Source organism: Mustelus asterias, chromosome 4 (assembly GCF_964213995.1).
Source record: "Mustelus asterias chromosome 4, sMusAst1.hap1.1, whole genome shotgun sequence".
Classification (NCBI taxonomy): Eukaryota; Metazoa; Chordata; class Chondrichthyes; order Carcharhiniformes; family Triakidae; genus Mustelus; species Mustelus asterias.
This window is the reverse complement of record NC_135804.1, coordinates 112,213,308-112,230,000: the sequence shown is the minus strand read 5'-3', so window position 1 is coordinate 112,230,000 and position 16,693 is coordinate 112,213,308. Positions and strand designations below refer to the sequence as shown.

Below are 16,693 nucleotides of genomic sequence, written 5' to 3'. Positions count from 1 at the left end.
CCCACCGGCTGGTAGGGCCGGAGGTTCCCGCCCAGTAACTCTGCTTCTTTCTCCACAATACTTCCAATGGGGTAATATTGACATGTGTGTAGTAGGAATTTCACTAGCAAAGGAAAGCGAATGTGTACAATATGACCCATGACTTTTAAAACCAGCTTTTAGGAAACGCTAAGAGAATGCATTAGTCTGTCCTTTGCTCTGCACTGTCAGTGACACTGAAGATAATTGCTGTTCTCAAAGCTTATGCTATTTGTTTCTTCCAGGAGAACATTTTTGAAAGCTATTTTCCTTGAAGCACTCCATTATTAGAGGTAGCAGAAGTTCTCTATTCAAACTTCAGCATTGATCAACAACAGAGGTAGCAGAAGTTTAATTGATGACTTCCCCTAAAGATAAAGGGCAACATCGACTATAGGTATGTGGACATTTAATCAAGTACCATCGATCCATAAATAAGAACACCTTTTATTCCATAAATGCTCAAATTGTAAGTAGCCCACATGACAAAATATTGCACATCGATGCACAGCTATGGGTTCAAAAGATGTAGTACATAATGTAACTGATGTAACATGCCATTTCTACTTAATCATTACAACCTAGCAAACATTTGTCTGTATGAGTACAACACTTTTTTGCATAAATCTTTAACAACCATGGGCAGCATCATGTTGAGGCGTTGAGCATATCACCTGCCAGCTTGGCTGGAGAGCCGATGAGAGACCCAAACTGCCTCTTTTCGAGAAGCCCGCCAAACCACAAGCCAATCAGACAGTGACGAGGCCACCAATCGGCCTTCCCCTAGAATCAAGACCCTGGAGGTGAAAATCTCGCCAACCAAGAGGTGGTTGCCAATCAGAGGCTGGCAGCTTTTGTGCTCAACAGCTCTGCAAAGGAGGCGGTAGCTGCTGCAGGAAAAGCACCTACCAGAGTCCCAGGATCACAGAGCAACCCAGGCTACAGGTAAGTATGGTTGGAGTACGGTTTTGCAGGTTGGGGGTTGTGGGGAGAGTGATGTAGGTTTGTCAACAGCTAGAGCATCCTCTTACCCAGCCCCCCCGCCCCCCTTCCCAATGTCCAGTCCTTTGATCAGGCACAGAGTGTCTTTGTTTGACATATAGCCCCACTCCATCCCTCCCCTGGAGGTGACAAGCTGGTCAAACAGTTTTAGCTGCCGTGCACGCTCTGTGGTTACAGGCCTGTCTGCAGCTGGGCTAATACTAGCAGTGGCAGGATGAGGCCCTTAAGTGGTCATTAATTGGTCGATTAAGAATCTCAATAGGCGGCAGGGCAGGAAGGTTGAGCGTGATCCTTCCTATCTAGAATTTGGCAGTGGCGAGAAGGCAGTAGAGCTCCAGTATGGCACAATCCTGCCTAATTACATGTCCTCCCCAGCTCCAGGATCATCACAAGTGAGCGTAGAAGATTTCACCCTATGACTTTTCTCTGTGTTCAAATATGACCTATGTTACTATTTTCATGCCTTATTTTGGTGTTGTTTTTCAAATGGTAACCTTTCTTTCACACCTTCTGTCAGGTCCTCAGAGTAATGGGCACTCAGTTCACATATCGACCCACCTGTTATCTCCACACTATAGGGGCAGGGAGGTGGGGGATTTTATGTAGGCTGCAAAAGCGGGTAACTTGGCCGGACTTAATTAGTTGGGATGCAAAGGTTTGATTCGCCATTGGCGGGTTGAGATGTAGGGCTAAAGTCAGCAGTGTGTTTGCAGCGTGTTGAACACCACACTGGCCTGTGGCAGGTTTGTACTTGTGATACATTCACATGTCACTCATTAACATGAAATAATGTTTAATATAGTCCTACCCTCAGGATAAAGACAGCAGCATGTGAGAATCTCATGGCTGCGGGTTCATGTTTATTTAAAGGTGGCGTGCGTCAGTCAGCTTTGTGCAGTTGAGTGTAAGGAGAGCGGTTTTCCTTGTTTAACTTGGGAAGCGTGCAGGAGAGTGGGAGTTTGCATGGAAGCTATTAGGACTGGTATGGGTGAGTCAATGGTGAGTGGGATTGCCGAGTGGGATCTGGGGCATGGAGGAATGGAAGAGGGAAAGGCCTGGCATCCTGGGTGTGATGGACGGGTGGTGGGGGAACATTCAGCCAAAGTAAAAAAATTAGGGACCTCAAGGACAGGGTCAGAACTGTCCAAAAGGTGTATCCATCTCAGGGCATTGGCTGGCAGAGTCCCTACAGAGTTTTGAGTCCTCTCACAACATTTCAATTATTCCTGCTGAGAGTCATTTCGGACAATGTCCTTTACAATGCATGTAAAAGGGAGGGCCAGCTGAGCTTGCACATTCAGACATATGCCACAGATCAGTGAATATAACACTGGACACTAACATAAACATTCAATAATTAAAGAGTGAAAAAACACAGCAAATTGTTTCTTCCATGATAAAGGAAATATCCTTATCTCCATTGTAAACATCACTGCACGTCAACCCTAAGGCATGCCAGTGCATTTAAAACTCTGGCTCAGCTAGTCTCAGGAAATAACGATGATGCATACAAGAATAAAGTGAAATTAAAGTTAGTTTATTTATTAGTCACAAGTAAAGCTTACATTAACACTGCAATGAAGTTACTGTGAAATTCCCCTAGTCGCCACATTCCGGCGCCTGTTCGGGTCAATGCACCTAATCAGCACATCTTTCTGAATGTGGGAGGAAACCGGAGCACCCGGAGGAAACCCACGCAGATATGGGGAGAATGTGCAAACTCCGCACAGACAGTGACCCAAGTCGGGAATCGAACCTGGGTCCCTGGCGCTATGAAGCAGCAGTACTAACCACTGTGACACCGTGCAAATCAATCAAACGTGAAATATTTAAAAGTGAAATTTAATTTTGGAAAACACCACTTTTGTGCTTTCAAGTCTTATCTTAATGGCAATGAAGTTGGTCATCAAACTTGTCGCCGTGATGCAGAGTCTTCCTGTTTGTCCAAGAGGCTTTTTTACAAACCACCTGCACCTACTGCATCGTCAGTTGAGTTCAGGTTTCACCAATGAAATATTTCCCCCGTGGCTGAGTCATGTGTGCTTTCCACACACACTGCTGGCACTTAGAATTCTGCAATTGCGTGGGAAAAGAGAAACAGAGAGAGATCGTAAGTGGCACATAGTTCCAGTTACAAAGTCAGGAATGCGGCTGATGACAAAATCCAGGCCTTTGTTGGTGACCATCTTCTGCACCACTTTGCACAAAATATTGCAACTCCACGGGTGCATTCTTGAAGTGTTCATCATAAACCAATTTATCGATCATTAGTTGTTTAAGACGTGCTACAGAATCATTTTAAATGTGCTGTGATAGTTTTTTTATTCCCAGTAATAAAATTATTTTAATAAGATACATTTTAAATGCGAGGTGATAGGATTTTTTTATTCCTTATAACAATATTACTTTAAAAAAAACATATTTCAAGCCATTTTATTAATTTCCATAAATAACCAATAGTGAAAAGCATCTGTTGGCAAAAGATGCAAATACAGCTTTCCATTGAAAGCACAGGCCAAAATCTAATACTAATCAATTGTTTCATACATCTGGTCTTAATGAGTGTTTAATTTTAATTATTTTTATAGGTATGATTATTGATTCAGGATGCCAGGAACAAATGTAAAAGCCAAACAAAGGAAACAAAAGAATTAAATCACAGACATAATTTCAGCACTTCAAAGAGATGAACCTCTGTTGGAGCGAGATTAAGAAGAAATCCCAAAATATCAGGTGACTAATTTAATTGTTTTCACTCTAGACCATCATGTGATGAGGCACAACTTGTGCTAAGCTTTTGGAGACAAATTAACGGCTCAGCCTTCACTAATGTGATCAAAGTCTTTTCTTTCATTCTTTTTTCGGGACGTGGATGTTACCGGTAAGGCCAGCATTTATTGCTCAACCCTACTTGCCCTGTCAATGATGTTGTTGGGCCTTCTTCAGGGATCACTGCAGTCCCTCTAGTGAAGGTGTTCCTACAATGTGATCAGATTTTTACCTAAGTCTAATAACATACGTTCAAGTCACGATAGTGTGAGATTCAGAAGGTGGGGTGTGCGAATGGGTGTAGAGGTACTGGTCTTTTCACGAACATAGAGGTCATAGTATCTGATAGCATCCTAGTAAATCTTTTCTGCACTCTTTTTAGTTTAATAACGTCCTTTCTATAATATGGTGACCAGAACTGTACACAGTATTCCAAGTGTGGCCTTACCATGTCATAGAGTAATAGAGGTTTACAGTATGGAAACAGGCCCTTCAGCCCAACTTGTCCATGCTGCCCGTTTTGTTAACCACTACGTTAGTCTCAATTGTCCATGTTTGGCCCATATCCCTCTATACCATCTTACCCATGTAACTATCTAAGTGTTTTTTAAAAGATAAAATTGTACCCTCCTCTACTACTATCTCTGCCAGTTTGTTTCAGACACTCACCACCCTGTGTGTGGAAAAAGTTGACCCTCTGGACCCTTTTGTATCTCTGCCCTCTCACCTTAAACCTATGCCCTCTAGTTTTAGACTCCCCTGCCTTTGGGAAAAGATGTTGACTATCTAACTGATCTATGCCCCTCATTATTTTATAGACCTCTATAATATCACCCCTAAGCCTCCTACACACCAGGGAAAAAAAGCCCCAGTCTATCCAGTTTCTCCTTATAACTCAAACCATCAAATCCCGGTAGCATCCTAGTAAATCTTTTCTGCACTCTTTCTAGTTTAATAATATCCTTTCTATAATAGGGTGACATGAACTGTGCACAGTATTCCAAGTGTGGCCTTACCAATGTCTTGTACAACTTCAACAAGATATTCCAACTCCTGTATTCAATATTCTGACCAATGAAACCAAGCATGCCGAATGCTTTCTTCACCACTCTGTCCACCTGTGACTGCACTTTCAAGGAGCTATGAACCTGTACCCCTAGATCTATTTGTTCTATAACTCTCCCCAACGCCCTACCATTAACTGAGTAATTCCTGCCCTGATTCTTTTAGGTTATGGAGTTGACTTTAGGATGTGCTGTTGGAGGAACTTTAGTAACTTGCTGAAGTGCAGCTTGTAGATAGTTCACACTGCAGCCACGACTGTAAGAGCTTGTAAGGATTGTAAATGTGTTTGAGACAGTCTTCACCCAATTTTAGCTTGTGAACAAAGCAACCCGAATGATGACCAAATTAGTAATTTAAGTTAGAATCCATGATGATGACTGGCAATTGGGATAGAACATTACCTAATGTAGAAGGTGCTGTTCCAGGATCTGAACTGAAACACATTGTTAGGTGGTTTCCTTTGCCTCTGCCTGTGTGCAACTGCCCTGGGATTGCTTGATGTCAATATTGGATAACAAAATATGAAAAAAAATACTTTCCTCTCCTGCACTGGTGTCCTTTACCTTAATATGCACAAAATTCACTTAAGAAATTGAAATCCATTTGCTGTCGATATTTTCAGTAAAAATAAAATTTTGGCCAGAGTTTTTCACAAGAAACCCCAGGCGATTGTGATAATCCGGAAGGAATTCTGAGTCCTGGAAAGCTTTAATATAAATCAACTTTACTCACCAATGACCACTGCTTAGAATCAAAGGAAGGATTTAAATCTGATTTACAAAACTCTTTGCTTTAAATAAAATATATCCAGAAGGGATTGAATCTGAAATGTCTTTCTAAGTGAGTTTTATCTTTGAGTATTCAATTTTTGAGTATCTAATTTAGCTTCGGGACCTTGGAAACCTTAATGAGCTTGAGCAGACTCTGAAAATATGCCTTGTAAGTCTTGAAGCAAAAGGTTGAATTCAGCATGTCCAGGCTGGAAATGATAAACACAATCTACTCTGTGTGAAGTCAAGGATATGGTTCCACAATAATTGCAAAGTTATTTATTCCATCATTGACAAAAGGCTAGTGAAGACAGGAGAAAAGTATTGGGAGGAATAGCAGTAAATTGTACAACTGTTGGCTATCCTGAATTTAAAGAAAGAAAGAAGGGTGCAGTGGGGGGGTCATGGGGATAGTATTTGTAGTGGATGTTGGTCCCCAGTACATGTTTGGTCACCTTTACAGTTTCCCAGTTCTGCGGCCTTCCTGTCAATTGCAAACATTGCTGGAAGCAAAAAATAGGTCAGCAATATAAGAGAACCAATAGATCAGCAACATAAGAGAAGGCATCTCTTTGAAGATGACCTCCAGTAAAATGTTCATTGGGGGTCAGGAGCACAACCACAAATGAAACATTGATTCATTGCCAGCCTCAGGAACGCTATGCGATCTTATGTGTTGTTTTCCCACCCCATTTACCTTCATTGAAGATCTCTTTACACATTTGAAAACTATTCAACATCCCTCCCCTTCACTCCCATCCCCTCACTGTGTCTCAGGGCTCGGTTGGAGGCACTCTCTGATCATAGTGGCAAGCTGCAGCTGTCCTTGCAGGAGATCATTGACTGGCTAACCCTGAAAGACGAAGAACTTTCTGAACAGCTTCCCTTCACCGGAGATGTTGGTGCGGTGCAGCGGTACAATGAGTTCCATTCGGTAAGTTACCCACTCGTTCGGAAAACAAGACTCGGTGACAGGTAGGTGTTTTGCATTTTTCAATATTCCATTTCATTCTATGAAAATTAGAATGAATCTGTTGTCTTGAGGATTAAATAAATGTTTTAATTAAAGTCTGAAGCTACGAACTCCTCTTAAAGGGAAAGTGTCTTAATTAAAAAAAGAAGCGTTTGGCAAATTCTTCTTTGTTTCAAGATGAGGGAAGAAAAGGGTCATGTGTTATTTTTGCCATCCTGCAGACAGGCACTGGTGCCTCCAGGAGAGCAGTGGAAACATGTAGGGCTAAGCAACTATCCTGAACAGGAGTCTTAATTTCCACAGAAGAGAATCTTCCCATTTTTTATAATTTAACAAGCGACCAAAGTCATTTCATTTAAAACTCAAAAAATTAAGAGTGTCACAATATCAGGATGAGCAATGACTCTAAGAAGTTGGTTTCTTGTCCAGTGAAATACTATTCTCTGCTTTCATATCGAAAATGGCTTGGTCCCAGTTCTGTCCCAATATTCTGACTATTTTAACCATCTCAGGTGTATGAAGTTGTCAGTTTTCAAACACAATCTGCCCCCAGTTGAAACCTTTTGTTTAAGAGCTGCAGTATATGCATTCATAGGTTAAATGCTCCTTACCACATTGTTATTTTAGCAGATAACATAGAAAAATGTGAACAGTGTAGACTGCCCATAATTTCTATAGCATTTTCACTTTTTCAGGAACATTCGTTCTCCCCATAAAAGCAAATTACTGCAGATGCTGAAATCTGAAACCAAAAGAGAAAATGCTGGAAAATCTCAGCAAGTCTGACAGCATCTGTAAGGAGAGGAAAGAGCTGACAAAGGAGCTCCTTACAGATGCTGCCAGACCTGCTGAGATTTTCTAGCATTTTCTCTTCTGGTTTTGTTCTCCCCATGTCTGTGCAGATTTCCTCCGGGTGCTCTGGTTTCCTCCCTCAGTCCAAAGATGTGCAGGTTAGGTGGATTGGCCATGCAAAATTGCCCCTTAGTGTCCCAACATATATAGATTAGTGGGGTAATGGGGTAAGCCTGAGTAAGAGTCAGTGCAGACTTGATGGGCCGAATGGCCTCCCTCTGCGCTGTAGGGAATCTATGAAAAGTTCAATAACATTGTCACTAAAGCTAAATTTGTGAGCCTGGTGAGTGAGAAGTTAAATGTTTGATCTCTGCTCCACTTTCCACTTTCTATCATTAAAGGCTTTCATGGAAGATGTAAAGACTCGGGGACCCTTCATCCTGGCAACTTTGGAGTCAGCCCAAGCATTCCTCTCCCAACATCCTCTCGACGAGACGGAAGAACCAGCACAAGACAAAGGTCATCATTTCCTTTTGCTTGCTTTATGACCTAAGCTGTACCGATGTAACATAAGAACTGAGGAAAATTCCTGGACTATTCTTGGGCACCAACACCGGTGGAAATGCTGCCTTTAAAAGAATGTCAATTTTCCCTAAACTTGTAAAGACAGCCTTTGGGTGGCCCTATTCTGGATTTGTCCTCTGGAGGCCAAGGTAATACAGGGTGTCCCTGTCACATGAAAGACATGATGTGGAGATGCTGGCGTTGGACTGGGGTAAACACAGTAAGAGTTTTAACAACACCAGGTTAAAGTCCAACAGGTTTATTTGGTAGCAAATACCATTAGCTTTCGGAGCGCTGCTCCTTCGTCAGATGGAGTGGAAATGCGCTCTCAAACAGGGCACAGAGACACAAAAATCAAGTTACAGAATACTGATTAGAATGCGAATCCCTACAACCAGCCAGATCTTAAAAATACCACATTGTCTGTATCTTTAAGATCTGGTTGGCTGTAGGGATTCGCATTCTAATCAGTATTCTGTAACTTGATTTTTGTGTCTCTGTGCCCTGTTTGAGAGCACATTTCCACTCCATCTGATGAAGGAGCAGCGCTCCGAAAGCTAATGGTATTTGCTACCAAATAAACCTGTTGGACTTTAACCTGATGTTGTTAAAACTCTTACATTAAAGACCTCCAGGAGAAAAAAGACATTTGGCCTCCCGTTAGATACCTCTTGTTGCTGAGCACTGGGCATTTGAAATGAGGGGCGATCTTACCGGAATTTGGCAGTGTTGGTTCCGGTGAGAAAGCGATTTATACCACACTGCCGAAAAGAAACAGCAGGATGAGTTTCACACTGTCATGCAGGGAGTCAGGGCCTAAACATGTCGGTAAAGACCAGCTACGCTGAGATCCGGTACCATGTTTAAAAGGCACTGTGATCAGAACATGACTAAACACCCACCCTAGCCCACCACGGAGGTCTCAGGGTCCCACTCAAACCCCCCACCCTCATCCTCCACCCCCTCACTGATCAGAGCCTGTACTTTTCCCTCCGATCCACCCCCCACTCAGAGTCGGAACCTGCACACTACCCATCTTCCCCCCCAAACATCGGACCCCTCCCCCCCCCCACCGCAACAGTCAGTGCTAGCACCCAACCCCCCCTTCCCCCTGAACTTCGGACCCCTAACCCCCCCCCCCCATGCCCCCTCACCCACAAAGACAATGCCGGCATCCACCCACTCCCCCAAACGGCCATTGCCGGGATCCCCAGTTCCCATGACTGCTCCTAGCCACCACCACATACAAGTGATTTCCCTCCCCTCCCCATGAGACTCCCACCGTGATCTGCCGCTGGCACTGTCCCCAGCACAGGTTGGCACTGCAAGATTATCACTGTCAGGTTGGCATGGTACCAACCTGTTCTGGGAGGAAATTCCAAGTCATTACCTGGCCATGTCCCTCTTCCCTGGGGGCGTGAAAGTGAATATTGCCAGAGCAGGTTCATGTCTGGGTGAACCTGTTGTAAACCACGTTGGCGCAGTGTGAATATGCAGTGGTGGGGGTCAATATAGGTGATGGGAGCGAGTTAATCATATTGAAATCCATGGAAATGTATTTAAATCAGGTTCACACCCATTGTGGCCATGAACCTGATTACATTGCCGGCAAGTGGCAGTGAAAATTGGAAGTTGCAATCTCACCGGCAAGGTCGGTGACTTCTGGGTTTTGCCAGATCTTGAGCTCTTGCCGGCAGTTTCGCAGATGGCGAGAGTGGACTCAAGATCCTGCCGTCTATTCAATTTGTTGGACCTTAGCCCTGTGTGAATAAAAGCCCATGGCCTCAGTGATATTTCAGGGTTTTCATTACATTATCACCTCCTTTATGTTATATCGTCATTCATTTCCTTGCATTGTCTTTTAAGTTGCTACAATACACACCCAGACTATGGCTCATGCAGCCAGTAATTCAAATCAGTCTGAAGGTAATGCAGTAAGCTTGACCCTTAGCCAGCTAGTCATTCAAGTTCAATAAGTGTGCCCTTGGAATTAACAGTTTATAAATTGTTAATTCAAACACAGTGTGACTACACTAATCGAATGTAATTTTTTAAGTTGCCTCATCCCTCTTTTTCTATATTCTCTCTTCTTTCCCATTCCATTTTGCTCAGAGTTATTTAATTTTAATTATTTTCCTACAATCATAACCTAATGTATCCGCAATGTTGTATCCTTTTAAAAGATTAATCTCAATATGCTGCCGTATGTCTCTTCATCATTTCCATGTTTTGTCCAATTTGGAGATGGAAATAGGTGTTAAACCGCAAATCTCTTTATCTCTGTCTATTGTATATTGTATTTCATATCACCACTGGCTAAACCTTACTATCCCCTAATAGCAGTGACAGCTGTTATGTTGTGGCCACAACTGGACTGTCACTGGGCAATATAATTTCTTCATTATCGAGTTACCCATGTATCCTCTTCATTAAGCCGGCGTACAAGATTCCTCTGGGGACATACTCTGTTTCTGAAATTTGAATGAATCATGATTTCAGATATGTCACCAAAGCAGAAAATCCAAAATGTGAGTCGGTTCATTTGGAAGCAGGCTAATGTCTCGAGTGAAATGTGGGAGAAGCTGAGTGCTCGCTGTATTGACCGGCACAGACACATTGAGAGGACGATGGAGAGACTTCTAGAACTCCAAGGAACTATGGATGAACTTAGTCTTGCCCTGGACCAGGCTGAAGCTGTTCGAGATTCCTGGGAACCTGTGGGAGATCTCTTCATTGACTCATTGCAGGAACATATTGAGACAACTAAGGTACAGTTAATCACAATAGTTACCATACAAATGTGGACCAGTTGGTGTGGCAAATAGAAGCACTTTTTTCTATGATGACTTATTAAATTGAACCTTTCTTGCTGGTGACAGAAATCATACTTTATACTCGAGCACACTAGAACACTAAATGTATTAACTTTTCAGAGAGTGGTTGGGGTGTGGAATGGACTGCCTGCAGTGATAGTGGAGTCAGACACTTTAGGAACATTTAAGCGGTTATTGGATAGGCACATGGAGCACACCAGGATGATAGGGAGTGGGATAGCTTGATCTTGGTTTCAGATAAAGCTCGGCACAACATCGTGGGCCGAAGGGCCTGTTCTGTGCTGTACTGTTCTATGTTAACTCAAAAGAGGATAACCCCAGAAATGCAAATGAAACACAATTTTGGTAGCAAGCTGGCAGAAGGAGTCACCGCATTTCCCTTGTGCTTTGTGTACAGAAAATAGGGATGACGGGGGCACAAAGCTTAGAAAAATCAGCCCCCATATCCCTGGACCTATCAGAGAAATGATGTGGAGATGGTGGCGTTGGACTGGGGTAAACACAATAAGAAGTCCCACAACACCAGGTTAAAGTCAACAGGTTTATTTGGTAGCACAAGCCACAAGCTTTCAGAGCTCTGCGCCTTCATCAGGTGAGTGAAGAAATCTGTTCACAAACAGGGCTTATATAGACACAAACTCAATTACAAGATAATGATTGGAATGCGAGTCTTAACAGGTAATCAAGTCTTTACAGGTACAGACAATGTGAGTGGAGAGAGGGTTAAGCACAGGTTAAAGAGGTGTGAATTGTCTCCAGCCAGGACAGTTAGTGAGATTTTCCAAGCCCAGGCAAGTCGTGGGGGTTACAGATCGTGTGACATGAACCCAAGATCCCGGTTGAGGCCGTCCTCATGTGTGCAGAATTTGGCGATCAGTTTCTGCTCAGTGATTTTGCATTGTCGTGTGTTGTGAAGGCCGCCTTGGAGAACGCTTACCCGAAGATCAGAGGCTGAATGGCCGTGACTGCTGAAGTGTTCCCCAACAGGAAGAGAACACTCTTGCCTGGTGATTGTCGAGCGGTGTTCATTTATCCGCTGTCGTAGCCCATCTGCATGGTCTCCCCAGTGTACCATGCCACGGGACATCCTTTCCTGCAGCGTATCAGGTAGGCAACGTTGGCCGAGTTGCAAGAGTATGTACCATGTACCTGGTGGATGGTGTTCTCATGTGAGATGATGACATCCGTGTCGATGATCCGGCACGTCTCGCAGAGATAGCTGTGGCAGGGTTATGTTGTTCGTGGTCACTGTTCTCCTGAAGGTTGGGTAGTTTGCTGCGGACAATGGTCTGTTTGAGGTTGTGCAGTTGTTTGAAGGCAACAAGTGGAGGTGTAGGGATGGCCTTGGTGAGATGTTCATCTTCATCGATGACATGCTGAAGGCTCCGGAGAAGATGTCGTAGCTTCTCTGCTCCGGGGAAGTACTTTTCGACAAAGGGTACTCTGTCCGCCATGTCCCATGTTTGTCTTCTGAGGAGGTCAATGCGGTTTTTCGCTGTGGCGTGTCGGAACTGTCGATCGATGAGTCGAGCGCCATATCCTGTCCTTATGAGGGAATCTTTCCACGTCTCGAGGTGTCTGTTGCGATCCTCCTCATCTGAGCAGATCCTGTGTAGACGGAGGGCTTGTCCGTAGGGGATGGCTTCTTTAACGTGTTTAGGGTGAAAGCTGGAGAAGTGGAGCATCATGAGGTTATCCGTGGGCTTGCGGTACAGTGAAGTGCTGAGGTGACCGTCCTTAATGGAGACGCGTGTGTCCAAGAATGCAACCGATTCCGGAGAGTCGTCCATGGTGAGTCTGATGGTGGAATGGAACTTGTTGATGTCATCATATAGTTGTTTCAGTGATTGTTCACCATGAGTCCAAAGGAAGAAAATGTCATCGATGTATCTAGTGTATAGCATCAGTTGAAGGTCCTGTGCGGTGAAGAGGTCTTGTTCAAACCTGTGCATGAAGATGTTGGCATATTGAGGTGTGAATTTGGTCCGCATGGCTGTTCCATGCGTCTGGATGAAGAACTGGTTGTTGAAGACGTTGTGGTCCAGGATGAAGCGGGTGAGTCGTAAAATTGCATCTGGAGATTGGTAGTTGTCGGCGTTGAGTACTGAGGCAGTTGCAGCAATGCCATCGTCGTGGGGGATGTTGATATAGAGTGCCGAGACATCCATTCTGACAAGAAGTGCTCCTGGTTCAACTGCTCCATGTGTGCTGAGTTTCTGTAGGAAGTCTGTAGTGTCGCGACAAAAGCTGGGGGTTCTTTGTACAATGGGTTTCAGGATGCCCTCGACGTAGCTGGAGAGGTTCTCGCACAGGGTCCCATTGTCTGATACAATGGAACGGCCAGGTGTGTTGGCTTTGTGTACCTTCGGGAGGCAGTAGAGATCTCCAACGCGGGGAATATGTGGGATGAGAGCACGGAGGGTGCTCTGAACGTCCGGATCAAAGATCTTGATCAGTCTGTTGAGTTGACGGGTGTTTTCTTTGGTCGGTTCTGCGGGTAACTGTCTGTAGTGTTCCTCATTGTTCAGTTGTCTCCAGATGCTCATAAGAACAGAATATGGCGCTCGATTCATCGATCGACAGTTCCGACACGCCACAGCGAAAAACCGCACCGACCTCCTCAGAAGACAAACACGGGACAAGGCGGACAGAGTACCCTTCGTCATCCAAGTCTTCCCCGGAGCGGAGAAGCTACAACATCTTCTCCGGAGCCTTCAACATATCATCGATGAAGACGAACATCTCGCCAAGGCCATCCCCACACCCCCACTTCTTGCCTTCAAACAACCGCACAACCTCAAACAGACCATTGTCCGCAGCAAACTACCCAGCCTTCAGGAGAACAGTGACCACGACACCACACAACCCTGCCACAGCAACCTCTGCAAGATGTGCTGGATCATCAAATTGGATGCCATCATCTCACGTGAGAACACCATCCACCAGGTACACAGTACATACTCTTACAACTCGGCCAACATTGTCTACCTGATACACTGCAGGAAAGGATGTCCCGAGGCATGGTACACTGGGGAAACCATGCAGACGCTATGACAGCGGATGAATGAACACCGCTCGACAATCACCAGGCAGGAGTGTTCTCTTCCTGTTCGGGAACACTTCAGCAGTCACGGCCATTCAGCCTCTGATCTTCGGGTAAGCGTTCTCCAAGGCGGCCTTCATGACACACGACAGCGCAGAATCGCTGAGCAGAAACTGATAGCCAAGTTCTGCACACATGAGGACGGCCTCAACCGGGATCTTGGGTTCATGTCACACTGTCTGTAACCCCCACGACTTGCCTGGGCTTGCAAAATCTCACTAACTGTCCTGGCTGGAGACAATTCACACCTCTTTAAGCTGTGCTTAACCCTCTCTCCACTCTGATTGTCTGTACCTTTAAGTCTTGATTACCTATAAAGACTCGCATTCCAACCATTATCTTGTAAATTGAGTTTGTGTCTTTATATGCCCTGTTTGTGAACACGACTCCCACTCACCTGATGAAGGAGCAGCGCTCTGAAAGCTTGTGGCTTGTGCTACCAAATAAACCTGTTGGACTTTAATCTGGTGTTGTGAGACTTCTTACTGTGCCTGTCAGAGAAAGCCACATATTACAATGTGCCTTGTTTCAATAGACAATGCTGATGCTTCTGTTATCTTGTAACCTCGAGAGCTTGCATTTCATTTCAGGTAGTTCTATGTAACTGGCCACTTTTAAATGTTTTTTAAAAAACTGAAAAGGAGAAAGAAAAACAAAAATTATTGGAAATACATTGTAGGTTAATTAGCATCTATAATAAGAGGACACAGATTCTGATATTGGCATTATCAGAACACAAAAGAAAAGAAGCATATTGGTTTGGTTGGAAAAAGCAATATAATGAAAGAACCATCATTTATATAAAACCTAGCATTCAGTCCCAGAGCACTTTACAGCCAATTAAGTACCTTTGAAGTGTAGTCACTGTTGTAATGTAGCAAAATGCAGCAGTCAATTTGTACACAGCATGGTCCCGGAAACAACAATGTGATAATGACCAGATAATTTGTTCTTAATGATGTTGGTGAGAGAGAAAGATTGGCCAGGATACCAGGAGAACGGCTGTGTTCTCTTCAAATAATAGCATGGGATCTTTTTACATCCACCTCAATTAACGACATGACATAGATTAACATCTTGTTTGAAAAATGGCATCGCCAATAATGCAGCGATCGTTCTGAATTACATTGAATTGTCAGCTTCGGTTATGCACAAAATCCTGGAGTGAGGAAAGAGCCTGAATTCAGAAATGAGACGAGTACCAATGATTCAAGGCTGACACCTTGGCAATTAGACTTTGTCATCTCCATCACAATAAAAACAGAACCTGCTGGAAAATCTCAGCAGATTTGACAGCATCTGTGAGGAGGGAGTAGAGCCAATGTTTCGAGTCTAGATGGTCCTTCATCACGAAGCGTCTGTTTTTGTTTTGCTTTTGTCATCTCTATGATTATCTTTTTATTATCTAATGGCCTATTCAGTAATTTGCAAGTAAGTTCATGCAGGAACTCATTTCTGTGATTGGTATGTCTGTTGATTTACTTTTCTTCTCTGTGCTTCTTTTCTCATTTTGATTGTGCGCTGCGAGCCTTGTGGTCCCTGGTCAATAAAAGTGGCTTTGCCCAAGCCTACAGCAACTCAATGAGGAATTGCTCCAGGAAATAATAGAAAAAATAGATCCTTCTAAGTGATTGCCTTGTGGAGCTTCACTGAAATTCTGGACACCCTTGCCCCCTCTGAGCTTTGCACTGCAAAACCCTTGCCTTGTGAACCAACCATATACGGCCACGATGGTTAACTGGCAGGTCTTGACTGCTATCAGGTTCCTCCTGAGTTTTTTAAAAATCCAAATGTTCCTTAGCTGTTCCTTTAAAGAACCATATTATCTCCGTATACCAATCAACCCAAAGCATCTTCAATAACAATGCCCTCTTCACTTCCTGCACCATCATTTGGTACTGTGCTATATTATCCTACACAATCAGAAATATATTCTCAGCAGAATTTACAAACCCAGTACATAAAATTTATTGGATAATTTGAGTAATGTTAAAATTACATCATTATGATTCGATAATGCAGTTCTGTCTTGCTGGCTGAATTATAGAGGTTTGCAGCCTCGAAACAGGCCCTTCGCTCCAACTTGTCCATGCTGCCCAGTTTTTACCACTAAGCTAGTCCCAATTACCTGCAAAGAGTGGGGGTAAATGGGTGTTTTTCTGGTTGGCGATCAGTGACTAGTAGTGTGCCTCAGGGATCAGTGTTGGGACCATAATTGTTTACGATTTACATAGATGATTTGGAGTTGGGGACCAAGTGTATTGTGTCAAAATTCACAGATGACACTAAGATGGGTGGAAGAGCAAAGTGTGCAGAGGACACTGAAAGTCTGCAAAGGGATATAGATAATCTAAGTGAGTGGGTGAGGGTCTGGCGGATGGAGTACAATGTTGGTAAACGTGAGGACATCCATTTTGGTAGGACTAACAGCAAAATGGACTATTATTTAAATGGTAAAAAATTGCAGCATGCTGCTGTGCAGAGGGACCTGGGTGTCCTTGTGCAGGAATCTCAAGGAGTTGGTTTGCAAGTGCAGCAGGTAATTAAGAAGACAAATGGAATTTTGTCCTTCATTGCTAGAGAGATTGAGTTTAAAAACAGTGAGGTTATGTTGCAGCTGTATAAGGTGCTGGTGAGGCCACACCTGGAGTATTGTGTACAATTTTGGTCTCCTTACTTGAGAAAGGATATACTGGCATTGGAGGGGGTGCAGAGGAGATTCACTAGGTTGATTTCGGAGTTGAGAGGGTTGGCTTATGAGGAGAGACTGAGTAAACTGAGGCTATATTCATTGGAATTCAGA

At 43.8% G+C, this 16,693-nt stretch overlaps 1 protein-coding gene across 1 annotated transcript in view; it reads left to right on the top strand.

The window, feature by feature from the left end:
* Positions 1–3,608: 3,608 nt before the first annotated feature.
* Positions 3,609–16,693, top strand: part of drp2 (dystrophin related protein 2) — an 87,323-nt gene continuing 74,238 nt past the window's right edge. Inside the window, exons 1-4 of the mRNA XM_078211664.1 lie at positions 3,609–3,753; positions 6,402–6,558; positions 7,791–7,908; positions 10,453–10,721. Coding sequence (XP_078067790.1) covers positions 3,707–3,753; positions 6,402–6,558; positions 7,791–7,908; positions 10,453–10,721 — 591 coding nt within the window. The 5' untranslated portion in view covers positions 3,609–3,706. The remainder of the gene's footprint in view (positions 3,754–6,401; positions 6,559–7,790; positions 7,909–10,452; positions 10,722–16,693) is intronic.